This window comes from Schistocerca piceifrons, chromosome 7 (genome assembly GCF_021461385.2).
Source record: "Schistocerca piceifrons isolate TAMUIC-IGC-003096 chromosome 7, iqSchPice1.1, whole genome shotgun sequence".
Lineage (NCBI taxonomy): Eukaryota > Metazoa > Arthropoda > Insecta > Orthoptera > Acrididae > Schistocerca > Schistocerca piceifrons.
In genome coordinates, this window is record NC_060144.1 from 169,000,896 (window position 1) to 169,016,304 (window position 15,409).

The following is a 15,409-nucleotide window of genomic DNA, read 5'->3' on the forward strand; positions in this document are numbered from 1 at the left end:
GGACCTTTGTGTGTGCTTCCACTTTAATTTTAATCACTCGCTACTTTCCGTACCGCGCAACATAGCTGCAACGCCACTATTTATTGTCGTGGTGGGCAGTGGACTAAATCTTAGGGGTCACCAGTGAACATTTATGCCGGCCGAGATGGCCGAGCAGTTTCTAGGCGCTACAGTCTGGAACCGCGCGACCGCTACGGTCGCAGGTTCGAATCCTGCCTCGGGCATGGATGTGTGTGATGTCCTTAGGTTAGTTTGGTTTAAATAGTTCTAAGTTCTATGGGACTGATGACCTCAGATGTTAAGTCCCATAGTGCTCAGAGCCATTTGATTGGAACATTTATATTTACAAATTTCCACGCAGATAGTAAGAAATGCACATTATGAAACGAAGTCAATGCTAAACTTGTTAAGTTCAAACGCTAAGATGCTAGCTCATAAGTAAACTGCTCAGAGTTAGCAATTTTTTTCTAGTTGGGTAGTTAGCACCAGATTCATATCTTAAAGTTCTACATCTACATCTAATTCCACATTAGCGCTCAGCAGGTCACCATGCAGTGCATGGCGGAGGGTGTCACTTACCGCTAATAGTCATTTCCTTTCCTATTCCACTCACAAATAGAGCGAAGGAGAAATGATTGGCTTTAACACTTCATACTAGCTCTAATTTCTCTGAACCTGTCTTCGTGGTCCTTACGCGAAACGTACGTTGCCGGTAATAGAATCGTTGTGCAACTGGATTCAAATGCTAGTTCTCTAAATTTCATCAATAGTTCAAACTGGTTCAAATGGCTCTGAGCACTATGGGACTTAACTGCTGAGGTCATCAGTCCCCTAGAACTTAGAACCACTTAAACCTAACTAACCTATGGACACCACACAAATCCATGCCGGAGGCAGGATTCGAACCTGCGACCGTAGCGTTCGCGTGGTTCCAGACTGTAGCGCCTAGAACCGCTGGGCCACACCGGCCGGCTCGTCAATAGTGACAAGCGTCTACCATTTCAGTTCACAAAACACCTCCGTAATACCTCCGTGCTGATCAAACGTACGGGTAACAAATCTAGCGGGACGCTTGCTTCGATGTCTTCCTTTAATCCGCTGCTAGCGATCTAAAACACTCGAGCACCACTCAAGGAAAGGTCGCACTAGTGTCCTATAGGCGGTCCCCTTCCCTAAAATATCCCATTAAACCGAAGTCTACCATTGCCTTCTCTACCACCGTCCTCATGTACTCGTTTCATTTCATATCACTCTGCAGTTTTACCCTTCGGTATTTAATCGATGTGGCTGTGTCAAACAGCACACAACTAATGCTCTTTTCGAACGTTACAGGCCTGTTTTCCTTACTTATGCGCATTATATTACATTTTCCTAGAACGAGCTGCCATCCATCACGCCAAGCAGAAATTCTGTGTAAATCTTTCTGTATCCTACTGTAGTTACTCAACGACCACGCCTTCCCGTACAACGCAGCGTGATGAGGAAACATCCGTAAATTGTTAATCACCTTGTCCGTCAGAGAATTTATGTACACAGAGAATAAGACCGGTCCTATCACACTTCCCTGGGGCACTCCTCATGATGGCCCTGTCTCTGATGAACATTCACCGGCAAGAACAACGTACTCCGTCCACGGATTCCCATTTTAGTTCACGAAGCATCTCCGTAATACCTCCGTGCTGATCGAACCTACGGGTAACAAATTTTAAAACGTCTCCAAGACCCTCGCACATCTGAGAAGATATTCTATGTGCTTGTACGTAGGCTGCGATGTACCACGGCAGCTTCCCGTAAACGCAGCTTGATGAGTGAACATCCGTAAATTGCTAATCATCTTGTCCGTCAGGGCATTTATGTACTCAGAGAATAAGAGTCGTCCTTTCACACTTCCCTGGGGTACCATGTCAAATGCTTTACGAGAACCTAGGAATATGGACTCTGCCTGTTACCCTCCGTCTGTGGTTGTAGGATATCATGTGAGAAAAGGGCAAGCTGAGTTTCAGACGAGTGAAATCCGTGCTGATTTATAGACGGAAGCTTTGCTGTCTCAAGGAAATTTATTGTATTTGAATCAGAATGTGTTCAAGAATTATGGAGCAAACCGATGTTAAGTGTTGTGTCTAGAAACTCTGCCTACTCGGCTCGCTAGACAAACAATCAAACAACTCGTATTAATGAGTTTTATTACAATAAGGCAATTACAGTACTTAACTTTGATAGTGTCGCAAGCAAAGGGCTACATAAAAAGCAATCGGTCTTCGTCAGAATAGAGAAACACAAGTCTGTGCTACATAGAGATTCCTAACGAAGTCACTAACGTTGACGTTGCTATCCAAGTGGCTAATATTTAAGCTGCTATTGAAACGACTAATCTTGAAGCTGCCATTGAAGTAGGCCCCACTAGTCGGGCGCGGCGCTTATGTCCTCTTCACGTAGGGGCTGCCTCTGACGCGTTGTCGTCCTGAAAGGGAGGTCAGTCAGCGTGCGTTTGGCTGACTTCTTCTCACAGCCTTCTCTTCCCCCGTCGTTCCCGACTGGCGTACCGGCGCCGTAACATTAAAAATATGGTTCTGTAATTATGCGGGTCCTTTCTTTTACATTTCTTATTTAGAGGAGTCACCTGCGCTTTTTTCCGCTCAATTGGGACTTTGCGCTCGGAGAGAGATTTGCGATAAATGCAAGCTGGGTAAAGGACCAGCGTCGTGGAATACTCCGTCTAAAGCTAAACTGGAATTCCATGTGAACCTGGCCACTTATTTGTTTTTAACTCTTTCAGGTGCTTTTCTACGCCACGAATGCCTATTTCTGTGTCCTCCATGCGGGAGTCTGTGGGACAGTCAAATGAATTTACAATTCGTTTAAACTTTGTCCATACTTTCTCCACGTCTGTCATACTGGAACTAATTGATTTCCATTCACTGTCTAAGTAGGTTGCTAACCACTGCTTATTTGCTTTTTCTAGAATAAATACTCTCCTACCCCATTTGACGGATTTGTTAACTTTAATACACATCATCGCTATAATGATATCATCACCGATTCCTGTCTCTACAGCTGACATTGTCGATAAGGTCACGTCTGGTGGCAGCTATGTAGCTAGAAGGCCTAAAATATTGTCACTGTTTGTGAAAAGGCAGTTTTCGGAAAACGTGTTCAAAAGTACTTCGCAGTTGTGTCGGTCTGTACTACCAGCAATGAATCAATAGAATTCCTAGTCTATACTTGGTTGACTGAAGTTGCCTCCAACTAACATTGCATGATCTGGGTATTTCCGCGCTACTGAGCGAGACTTTCACTGACTGAGTCTACAAATGTTACGGCGGAATGGAGAGGCCGGTAAAATCATCTGATAATTAACGTAAGTTCACCTAGACCTGCTAATCGTGTCCAGATAACTTAATAGTAATATCTGAGCTTTTCAAAGTAGAAACAGTTGTTCGTACAAAACTATCCATTTAGACACCTCACATTTTCTGTCGTAAAAATAAAATACGTTTTTTACCCTATCTGTCCTATGGCACATGCTGCAGTGTGAGGGAAAAGTGAATGGTTAACCATTGCAATTTTCTTTGAATATTTTTAATGTTTTAGCGGAACAGAAACTCTTCTGAATGAACACATACGTAACAGTAATATAAACAGAATTAATTAATTTATTTAAAGAAATCCGCTTCAGTTGTACTATTGATTTGTTGAAACCACGACCGGTGTCGGAATGTTACAATTACGTCTTCAGGTGTATAACGGAAGCGAATCTCTTTAAATTAATTAATCATGCCTGTCAGTTCCCGAATGTCCTACATAACAAATCTTGTGCTAAACCGCCTTAATATTTAGATTAACCCTAACAAATAAACACATTCTCAAACAACCACTGCGGAAGATCAAACATTTGGATTGAAATGACACTCGAGTCCTTATTTCCGCCTTCTGCAAGTAGTCCCTGTTTTACTGATTTCTCCCACTGCTTTTTGGCTATCGCGAAGATTTTAAACATCACTCACGTTTTGTCCTATCCTTTCAGGGTATTAATTTCTAAATACTGTTGGTTAGTGCACATCTTTAATGACGAACTCTAAAACGCAGAAAGTGTTTTCCGATCAAAACAATTCAGAATTGTATTACATCAAGCTTACGCGATGGTCAGGTTTTCTTTCTTCTCATTTCTGAAACAATTCAGCATTGTATTACATCAAGCTTACGCGATGGTCAGGTTTTCTTTCTTCTCATTTCTGATTTCTGTGATTTTCCATGTCGAAATTGTAGTTAAGTTTGGTATATTACCCCGTCAAGGATTTGAGCTTAAATATTAAATGATACAGATATTTGTAAGATAAAGTGAAAATTAATGCTGTGTTGATTTTGAACGTGTGATGATAATAATGCGACGTGGATTCAAAGGTAACGTAACGTTTTCCAGCCAACTACATCACAGTTTTCCTTGAAATTCGTTCACTTTCTCCCTCTCTCCCTCTCTTTCACACACACACACACACACACACACACACACACACCGCATTTCGTAGACAGATAGGCTGACTGAATTTTGAAACACCGTTCTCTTTTATTCACCTCTGGTTTAGGACAGAGTGTTTCTGCATGCTAGACAGAACTTTCCGTAACTCCTTCGGAGTAGCTAACCCGTTATTTCAGTTACTGAACTATTAATACAGGCACTATGGACCAGGAAATCAACCTGTTTTACTTAATGTCACAAATTTCGTACGGCTGTTAACTATCGTAATTAGATTCGTAACCCTAAAATAAAAATAAAACATACAGAGCATCGTTACGCATTTATAAAGCTGATTATTAACCAATTCCATGAAGATATCTGGCTAAAGAGAATGGGCTGTCATGCAGATGAAAATAACTTTCATTCACGTGTTTCAGCTGGCACGAGCATGGTATTTATGACATGCCGGCGCAGATAGACCACGTTTTAAACGCCACTGGCCACAAGCAAATATTTTATATTGGGCATTCCATGGGAACGACCATGTTCTACGTCGGAATGTCTTTGAAGCATGACTACAACGAAAAAATTCGGGCAATGTTCAGCCTGGCACCAATTGCTTTCATGAACCACATGAAGAGCCCGCTGTTCAGAATTTTAGCACCTTTAACATCCGTTGTCCAGGTAAGAATTCATTTATGATAGTTTAACGCCTTGTATAGACAGACTCTACTCAAACTTCCTGGCAGGTTTCTCTACCAGCACTTGCCCGCGAAATGCAAAGGTCCCGAGTTCGAGTCTCGGTCGGGCACACAGTTTTAATCTGCCAGGAAGTTTCATATCAGCGCACCCTCCGCTGCAGAGTGAAAATCTCATTCTGGAAACATCCCCCAGGCTGTGGCTAAGCCATGTCTCCGCAATATCCTTTCTTTCAGGAGTGCTAGTTCTGCATGGTTCGCAGGAGAGCTTCTGTAAAGTTTGGAAGGTAGGAGACGAGGTACTGGCAGAAGTAAAGCTGTGAGTACCGGGCGTGAGTCGTGCTTCGGTAGCTCAGTTGGTAGAGCACTTGCCCGCGAAAGGCAAAGGTCCCGAGTTCGAGTCTCGGTCGGGCACACAGTTTTAATCTGCCAGGAAGTTTCATATCAGCGCACACTCCGCTGCAGAGTGAAAATCTCATTCTGGAAACATCCCCCAGGCTGTGGCTAAGCCATGTCTCCGCAATATCCTTTCTTTCAGGACTGCTAGTTCTGCAAGGTTCGCAGGAGAGCTTCTGTAAAGTTTGAAAGGTAGGAGACGAGGTACTGGCAGAAGTAAAGCTGTGAGTACCGGGCGTGAGTCGTGCTTCGGTAGCTCAGTTGGTAGAGCACTTGCCCGCGAAAGGCAAAGGTCCCGAGTTCGAGTCTCGGTCGGGCACACAGTTTTAATCTGCCAGGAAGTTTCATATCAGCGCACACTCCGCTGCAGAGTGAAAATCTCATTCTGGGAACAAACTTTAGATTTTCCAGCGTAGTCAAAATAATGACAATACCTCAGAATAAAATAAGGATTTTCGTTATAGTGATTCCAATACCAAACTATGGCAATAACGGACGCAAAGGAAAATAGGAAGAGAGGTTCGGAAGGTAAAATAGAGGTGGATGACGACGGACAAAGCGAGTCTGATTATTCTGATGACGAAGACAGAACTATGGCAGTATAGGGAACAGAGTAAAGAAGAGCAAGAGAAGCCTAAAAGTTAGAGGACAGGACGAGGGCGACGGATAAAATGTATCTCCAACGTTGAGAAGCAAATTAGAAGTTGTTCACTGTATTAGATTGCGGTACATGTCTGAAGTAACAGACACTGCAATGATCAGCAGCCAAATGAAATACGGGAATCATATTCGCATTTGCGAATGTGGCTTAACTTTGGCTGCAGCATGCACTGGTGACAACGAAATTTTGAGCCGGGCCGGTACGCGAACCCGGAGCTTGAGCTTGACCCGAGGGGTCATCTTGACTAACATTTTTGTTTTTCTACTAATTTTTTTACTTTCCTGATTACGGAACCCTTTTGTATCAGACATGCCGAAGAAATATCGAATCAAAAAAAGCTAAAACCAAGAATAAAACACCTACCGGCAGTTTTTTTCACTCATCTGCAAGAAATTTTATTTACGTTCTACAGAGAATTACACCAACATTTCAATAGCATAAAAAAATAAAAGGTACCCTTATGGTGCAGTTTACAGAATGAGATTAACAATTAATTTCTTTAAAAGTTAAATAGTATAACAAATATCCTGACTGACATGAAACTAACATTTTAATAAAATAGTATACTTTGTAAAGTTAAACAAACATCATAAATTGAAAAACACAATAAAAGTTTCAAAAAATAATACTGCTCCAACTACGCTACAAATTTTAATGAAGGTCTTTCACATTCGCCTCGGCCGTCTTAGAACGTTTGCTATCGCTGACCCAGACTTTCTTATCCTATTACTTTCGTCTGCATCCCATAGTCGCCCAGATAGTGTGAGTGCCGTACATGAAGAGATGTATGATTAAAGTCGAAGCCCAGTTGTTAGGCCTGAGATACTAGATTGCAGTGTTGTGTAGTTCTAGTGTACATTTTGCAGTGAGATTATTAATATTATCTGCATATTACAGATGTATGAATATTCATATAAATTGCATTAAGGGTAAGTGCTTAAATTTTTTTTCTGACGTTGACAAAATGATGGTTTTACCCCATACGTGGCATAGAACAGACACCCATGAGGTTTAAATGTAAAAACGTTTATTCCAAAATGTACAAAAAACTATACAAATGAATTTTTTGAAATGTAATGAGACATATATCAACATGAAACGAGAAATTAACACTACATGACGCTGCATTTAAGTTTTAAGAAAAAAAGTTACAAACGAAATTGGTATCTCGTACTTCACAATTTTTACAAGCCTCGTGGCTCCATCCCTTCAGATCAGACACTGAATCCACCCCTCCCTGTCCTTATAGTGTAATTCATTGCAGAATATGCAAGCCTCTTCGTCTTCATTCAAGTCATCGTCACCTCTTTGACATTTGCTTTCACTTTCTTTTCTTTTACCTTGCAATTTTCAGATTCTGTTTGGAGCTTAGATTGAAAAGAAAGCTACCTCTTTGGACACCTTTTATTTTTATTATCCGTGTCCAACAATCAGTAGTTTCCAACTTTCATTCTTTCTGCTTTAATTTCCCTTTGCTTTTCTTTTTTCTTCTCCTCTATCTCCAGTTCTGATTTGTAAGGTGAGGATGTGAGGTTGACCGTTTTTCGTTTTCTCCTTGCATTTTTCTTGTGGACTCCCTCCTTTTCTTGTGGGGGTGGATTAGTAATTTAAGTGATATTAGAAATGCACTTGTTTGCAATGGTACTTTTTGTAGCCCTCCTGGACTTGGCGCTGATGACGTATGTAGTGAACTTGTTGCTCCAAAAGTGGAAGGCTGGTTCCCTTCTTCATTTTGTGCTTCAGAAGTTGAAGGCCGATAACACGTAGCATCAGGTATTACAGATGTAGATGGTTGTGGACGTTTATCATCAGGTATTCTAGAATCCAGACTCAGAAAGGTTGCAGAGACCTGGAAATGTGCAGTACCGGACACTGCAATGTTCGATGCTTCTGTAGCAGTTCATGGCTGAAGGTTTGTAGGATCTGATTCTTCTAATCTAGTTGTAGTTTCAGATGGATCATACAGGTGACCAGGGAACACGTTTCTATTGAATGGGTGTATTCCACTGTTCTCGAAGCCCTTTACGGCAGTTTGCATAAGAGCAGCTCTCGTGAAAGCCCTATTCACAAGCTTACCGATTTGGTAGACGGTGATACTACGCCCAGGATCCGCAATTAACCACTGCCTAGTTTCTTATTCATAGTATGCACTCAAGGGAATCCATAAAAGAAACATCTAGGGGATGAAAGTGGTGTGTTGTATGCGGTGGAAAATCCAGTAGAAAGACACTGTGTTTCAGAGCTACGTCAATAAGACCCAAACTGTTAATATGCAATACACGTCCGTGCAAAATGAGCAAAATTGTTTTTTCCAATGGTGGTAGAAAATTAGACGAATTTCTTAAACCACATTAGAAAAACGTCCTTACTGATCCACCCCGACTCATGGTAAAAGGTGAAGGATCCTGAAGAAGCATCGTCCGTTAACAATGGATTTTATTTCTTGCTGGAAGATACAAAAATCGGCTGCATTAAGTTCCCAGGTGCACTCATACGTGTTTCTACAGTAAGGAGCACACCACGTTCTGTACAAGATAAACATCCAACTTGTTTTTTTCACAGAGGGGCTAATAACATTGAAGGTTTGTCTGGGACTGTGAGAACCCCTGTCTCATCCACACTGTACCACCGTTTGGTTTAATTTTGTACTGTATATAAACTGACGCCAAAAGGTCAAAAAATTTCCCAACGGCAGCTTTATTAAAAGCTCAAGCTCGAGCTAAAATGTATGGTCTGGTAACCTTAATTTTAATTTAGGATGTCGATTAACGAAACCGTAATACCACTCATTACCTGCCAATTTTTCGACTCTGTTGAAGGTATTGTTTACGATATTTTATGTGCTGAATCAAATGTCAGCCTGCGTAGATCAGAAACTGTAAGGTCACAGAGTCTGTCTTCCATAAATAATACATACTCAACTATTTCCTTTTCTTGAGCTTCAGAAAACACAGTATCATAGCGACGAAATCGCTTTTCAGAAGCCAGCTCGTGCGTCAATTCGTTTTTTCGCTATTATTTCATCCTGTCAATCAAGGTTGTACGAGGTATATTGAGAAATTCAGTTGCTGCAGTATATCCCATTAACACTTCAAGAACCACATTTACTGCCTCCCTCATTCCTTGTTATGACCATCTCTGCCGAGTTGTCGCACATAGTTCCTCACCATATCTGAAATGAAATTGTAGCTGCATAACTTTTACGAACGTAAAAAAAAAATTACAGTTAACATTGTTTGCTGTGAGTGATAAAAAATCAAAGAAAAGATTTTATCAGTTTTAAGAGAACATTTTACTTGAAATAGAAATTTATCTTAGGCTCTACTAAAAATTCCAGTTTCCTGCTGTTTCTATTTATTTGTGTAACAAGTAAAACAACATTTATGTTAAATAAAAAGTAAAATATCAGTCCAAAGCCTTTTTATTTCCTGTTTACTTCCATCCCCATTGACAGTAAATTTTTATGAAACACTTAATATTACTAATTCGGAGTTTCAATTGTATTATACAGCATAATGAAACACACTGCGGGGCAAGACCGACCTTCGTCGGTTTTTCCCACCAGCGGTTGACGGATCTGCCCCACAATACACAATGAAAAAAAAATACGGCGATTTCAGTTTATCGAGCAACAGTTGCCAGGCTACGTTGCATGGGGGCTTAATTATTAATAAATTTGAAAATCATTTTTAATTTTGGTGGCTGTATGTCCGATTACGCTGTGTCTCGTAAACGGTTGGCCCTGACTAGTATTATTACGCAATCTGACTGCATAGAACAACAACAAGAACGAAATGGAAATTTTCGTTAACACAGTTAATTAATTAAGTCCCCAGCAACTATAAAACCTACTAAACCAAAGCACAAGTGTAATTGTTCTGTGTGTGGGAGTGTGACTCAACGTACACATCTGGCACGGTTCTTCTTCAACAAGACAAGAATTTTTAAATACCAATTATACTGACGTGATAAAAGAAAATTAGAAATACTATAATTGCGTAAGGAAAGCAGAATTACACTCTAATACAAGAACACAAGCCAGATGCTTTGTTGACTGAACCTGTAATGACGCATTATTCAGGACATTGAAATAATGAGAAAAAAAAGAAAAGTAGTTTGTTACCTTAATTTATATTGATGGAAAGCACTCTAAACATTACAATATCTCCACACCGACTTGCTACTATCACATCTCAACCAGAACTCTCCAATATCACATCTCAGCAAGCACTGCCTACTAGCTCATCTCAACAAACACTCTTCACTACGACATCTCAGCACAGACTACCACGAGTTCTCCCAAGGCACTGACTACTACGAGTCCTCGACAGGCACTGCCTACTACGAGCTCTCCCCAAGCACTCTGGAGGCGGCTGAATAATACTCTTTGGCGCAATCTCTGGCGCAGTGGCTCAGTGTAGCCACCTTTCAACGTTTACTGTAAAAATACAACTAAATACACTGAATAATCATACTTACTCACTGATAGTAAATCAGATGGCCGTACTAATTCTCAAAACCATAAAGAAACTTAGTGCACGTTGGAAAAGAAACTGTTAAAAACTTCAAAAGTTTGCACAATCCAACCAATGGTCAGTATGCAAACGAAATCAAGCTCGAACTACTCGCAATCGCTGCCTCTTGACGAACTCTTAATGTTGCCTCCCGATAGCAGCTCCTAACAGGAAATCTTCTACGAGTCGGTTTGACCCGCCCAATCTGTTTTGCCCCTTTCTTCCGTTTTTCCACATGTCGTTCAGATACACTAAGCATGAAGTATTTTGAAGATTGCACTAGTCTAAAATACTTTAGAATCGCTAAGCTATCATTAATATTAATGTAAAATTTTTTCTAATATGATTTATACCTGAATAAATACCTCTTACTATGTATTGGTTTCAGACGATCCTGAAACTAATTGGAGCTACGAGGTTTGCTCCTAGCCCAGAGTTAATAAAACGTATCCAACCGAAAGTCTGTCAGAGCAACGTTATCACCGAGAGAATATGTAGAAATATAGTATTTCTCATCTGTGGCTTCGATAATGATCAAGTTATTGACGTAAGTTACTTTCTTTCCTTTACAGAACTAGTTATTATAGATAGTGATCCTAAATCTGAGCCGGCCGAAGTGGCCGTGCGGTTAAAGGCGCTGCAGTCTGGAACCGCAAGACCGCTCCGGTCGCAGGTTCGAATCCTGCCTCGGGCATGGATGTTTGTGATGTCCTTAGGTTAGTTAGGTTTAACTAGTTCTAAGTTCTAGGGGACTAATGACCTCAGCAGTTGAGTCCCATAGTGCTCAGAGTCATTTGAACCTAAATCTGAATCTCTACACCTTGTATTTAAGTTTGTTAATGCAACAGAGTAACTTCATAAAGCGGCAGTTATCCATTCTGGGACTAAATAAATGATGTTGTTGTTGTTGTTGTGGTCTTCAGTCCTGAGACTAGTTTGATGCAGCTCTCCATGCTACTCTATCCTGTGCAAGCTGCTTCATCTCCCAGTACCTACTGCAACCTACATCCTTCTGAATCTGTTTAGTGTATTCACCTCTTGGTCTCCCTCTACAATTTTTACCCTCCACGCTGCCCTCCAATACTAAGTTGGTGATCCCTTAATGCCTCAGAACATGTCCCACCAACTGATCCCTTCTTCTAGTCAAGTTGTGCCACAAACTCCTCTTCTCCGCAATTCTATTCAATACCTCCTCATTAGTTATATGATATACCCATCTAATCTTCAGCATTCTTCTATGATGATACCACTATTTATCTAGGTCTAGAAAACACTGTGAATTATCTGGGTGTTCATAGCTGGTGTGTACTTGAATACGCAGAGGACACCGGCACCCCTTCTGCGACATGACAGGTATCTACTCTGTAACTGGGACCCTGTGTTCCACCTGCGTCCTCAATGACATGGCGAAAAAATGAGCCGGTGGCCGAAAATGTTATTACCCTTGAAGACGCTTTCTAAAGCCAAGTTTAAGTGGAAAAATTCTAATGCATGTATACATCAGTGGCGCATGATGGCAGAAAAAGAATTTGCATCTCACCAGGCAATGATACCTCAGGCACCTAATAGAGTGAAAGTGATTTTAGCCTTACTGCTGTCGGCAGGTGACAGAGAACAATAGCCAGGTCGGAGCTGGGATCAGGGCCCATGATACATTTTAACACTACAAAACGTGTAGTTGAGAGATGCTGACGGACATACCAGTAAAATTAAGCGTTAGGCGGTAATTTTTTTAGAGGGTACGTTTTAGGGAAATGTGATCCTTTTAGAATGAAAAAAGAGTGAATTACTCAAAAGCAACGAAAGCTGATAAATACTTCGGTTGATCAGACGATGAATCCGAGCTGATCAGAATGTAAAAAAAAAATTAACTAAAAGTGAATACACACCCACAAGGAGACGTTCCCAGCCTTGGGATCGACTTTCTGGAACCATCTATACGGTTATGTAGGTTAAGATTCCAAGTATCATACACTGCAGCCATTCACCGTGGTGGGCACTCATTTGTGAGTAATTGACGAAATAAAATTTCGGAATTTTGTGTGGCACTCAGTAGCGTTAAAAAGTTGCAGCCTACAGTCTGGTTGCGTAGTGGATAGATGTTGGAATTATTTTGCATTTTCAAATATTTATTGAAATTACTTTGATCACAATTTTTATACAGTTAATTGATTTAAGTGTAATTTTTTATTTTCTTTCCTTTGCCACATCATTTTAATCATAATATCAAGTTCTTCATTTACTCTCATTTTTCTTCCTCTCATTCTTTTTCCACTTGAAATGTTTCTTTATGTGTTTTTAATTAATTTTATCTATTAATTTCGATTTATGTTTTGTTTTGTCACCCTATTTTTTCGTCGACATTAATGTTTTCATTGTATTTATTTGTCATTATGTTTGAATTTCGTTATATTGATAAGACATTCTTCCATTAAAATCTTCACCTGCGTTATTTTGTCTTTAGTACAATAGGTATTTAGGTTATATTTTAAATGTTTCTATGACGATTACCGTAAAAAAAAATGCACCCCTGGTAACGAAAACTACATTTGTCACATCACTGCACATTCAAAATATTTATTTTGAATGTGCAGTGATGTGAAAAATGTAGATTATGTGGTCTTTTGTTTTTTAACAGATAGATCGGAATTTTCAAAAAAAATAATATTGTAATAGATGAATATAATTAAATCCTCATTCACAAAAATTCCGATTGGAAAAAGAATATGACGAAAAAATGAAACAAACGAAAAGAGTTCATATGGTGATTAAAATAATGTGACAGTATTTAAAAACATTACATTTAAACCAATTAATTGAATAAAAATAATAAAGTCATTTCGATAAAGATTTATCTATAAAAAATTATTGCATCTGAGAAAATTCGAACCCACAACCTCTTGCAAGAGAAACTTATTATCCCAGCCATTACTCCTCGTAATTGGACTTGTGATGGATGTTTCTTAATGCTATTGAGCATCATGCAAAATTTCGAACTCTTTTAGTCAGTTACTCGCAAACGAGGGCCCATCAGGGTGAACAGTTGCAGGGTATGATACCTGGGATCTTAACATACAGCACCGTATGTTTGGTTTCAAAAAATCCATTCCACCGCTGGGAACTTCTCCTTGTCAGCGTGCATGCTTGTGGAGAAAGGAGACTTTGATGTACTGCTACTGGTGGATGCTGTGCTGGTGCACATAAAATGTGATGCTTTGAAATCTGCAAGGAAACGTTCAACATTTTGTTAACTAGTGGGAACAAGGACAATCAGACAGAGTCATTAGTGGGATTTGTAGGGTCAGGTCCGGTTTGGTCGCAATCACTATAAATATGACAATTGCACATAGAGATACTGATGTCTCCTGTTTACAGCGTGCGTGACTCATGTCATCTGACGTCAGACTGCAGTTTGCAACCGGTAATGAGATGAACCAACAGATTCCTGTTAAAGTTAGCCTTTCAATGTTCCCTTTGTCTCAAAGTCAATAATACCCAATACCCGAAAAAGGGACCCAGAGATTATTATTAACACTGTGTTTATATAATTATATTTAAACCTTGATTTATAATGGAAATCTGTTAATTGGTTTCCATTAAGTGCTTTAGGTATTAATTAATGTTTTTATGATGTAACTTCTGTTGATTTGACTGTGGTGGAAATTAGATAAATAGTGTAGAAGTAAGGCCAATTATAATGTAACTTCATTACATTCCTGTAGCTGAGACAACATCTTGTAGTGTTTACTGACTGGAAATTCTGCATACAAGTGTGTTACTTTGATTGGTCTGTCTGTCTGATAATTTTCTGCGTTCATCAGTAGAGTATTTGTGATTAAAGTAACGTACTCCCCAAGTTGCCTAGCGTAAAAAAACCGTCGCTGCAAAAACTGTTTGCCCAAAGTCGCCATAACGCAAAGTGAAAGTGAATTTCCTCAGAAGTCCCACAGCAATCAGTGCAGAGGAACAACCAAGAGCAGCTATAGTCACTGGTAACAACACGGAAGTTATCGTTCTTGTGAAACACTGGCTCTTTATTCACACGAAGTAATGAGTGCTATCAGCAGGCGATCCTAGACTGATTCCATATTTGTAGATTTCTAGAATGCTTTTGATACCGTTGGTTCGTTTCTCACTAGGGGCTTCTAATCAAATTGGTGCCTATGGAGTATCGTCTCATAAGGAAATTGTCTAATCCGTCATGTCGAAACCTGTCCTGGAATGTTTTATACAGGTAGAATACACCGAAAGAAACACCACGTAAAAAATTTTAGGTCCTAAAATAACTGCAGGTAAAACTGTTGAAATATGCGAAATTCGTAATAGGCAGTTGGAGAAATCTATACCCCTGCGGCAGCTGTAGCAGCAGTGTATACGCAACACGGTGGGCACGTGGTTGACGGCACATGGGCAGGCAGATGACGCGGCAGAACACGACCGTAATTTCTAAAGCGAATTTCAGTTTATATTGATAGTTATCCGGACACAACTCTCAACAGATACTGTTTGCTTGAATTTGCAACTTATTTTTATATCAATAATAATTAGCACTTGCTTTTGCAGTATTGCTAGCCGGCTGGGGTGGCCGAGCGGTTCTAGGCGCTTCAGTTTGGAACCGCGCGACCGCTACGGTCGCAGGTTCGAATCCTGCGTCGGGCATGGATGTGTGTGATGTCCTTAGGTT

General features: G+C 40.2%; 1 protein-coding gene across 1 annotated transcript in view; it reads left to right on the forward strand.

The window, feature by feature from the left end:
- The window catches only part of LOC124805528 (lipase 3-like), a 99,195-nt gene that overhangs the window by 42,517 nt on the left and 41,269 nt on the right, over positions 1-15,409 (forward strand). Inside the window, exon 4 of the mRNA XM_047266096.1 lies at positions 4,894-5,140. Coding sequence (XP_047122052.1) covers positions 4,894-5,140 — 247 coding nt within the window. The remainder of the gene's footprint in view (positions 1-4,893; positions 5,141-15,409) is intronic.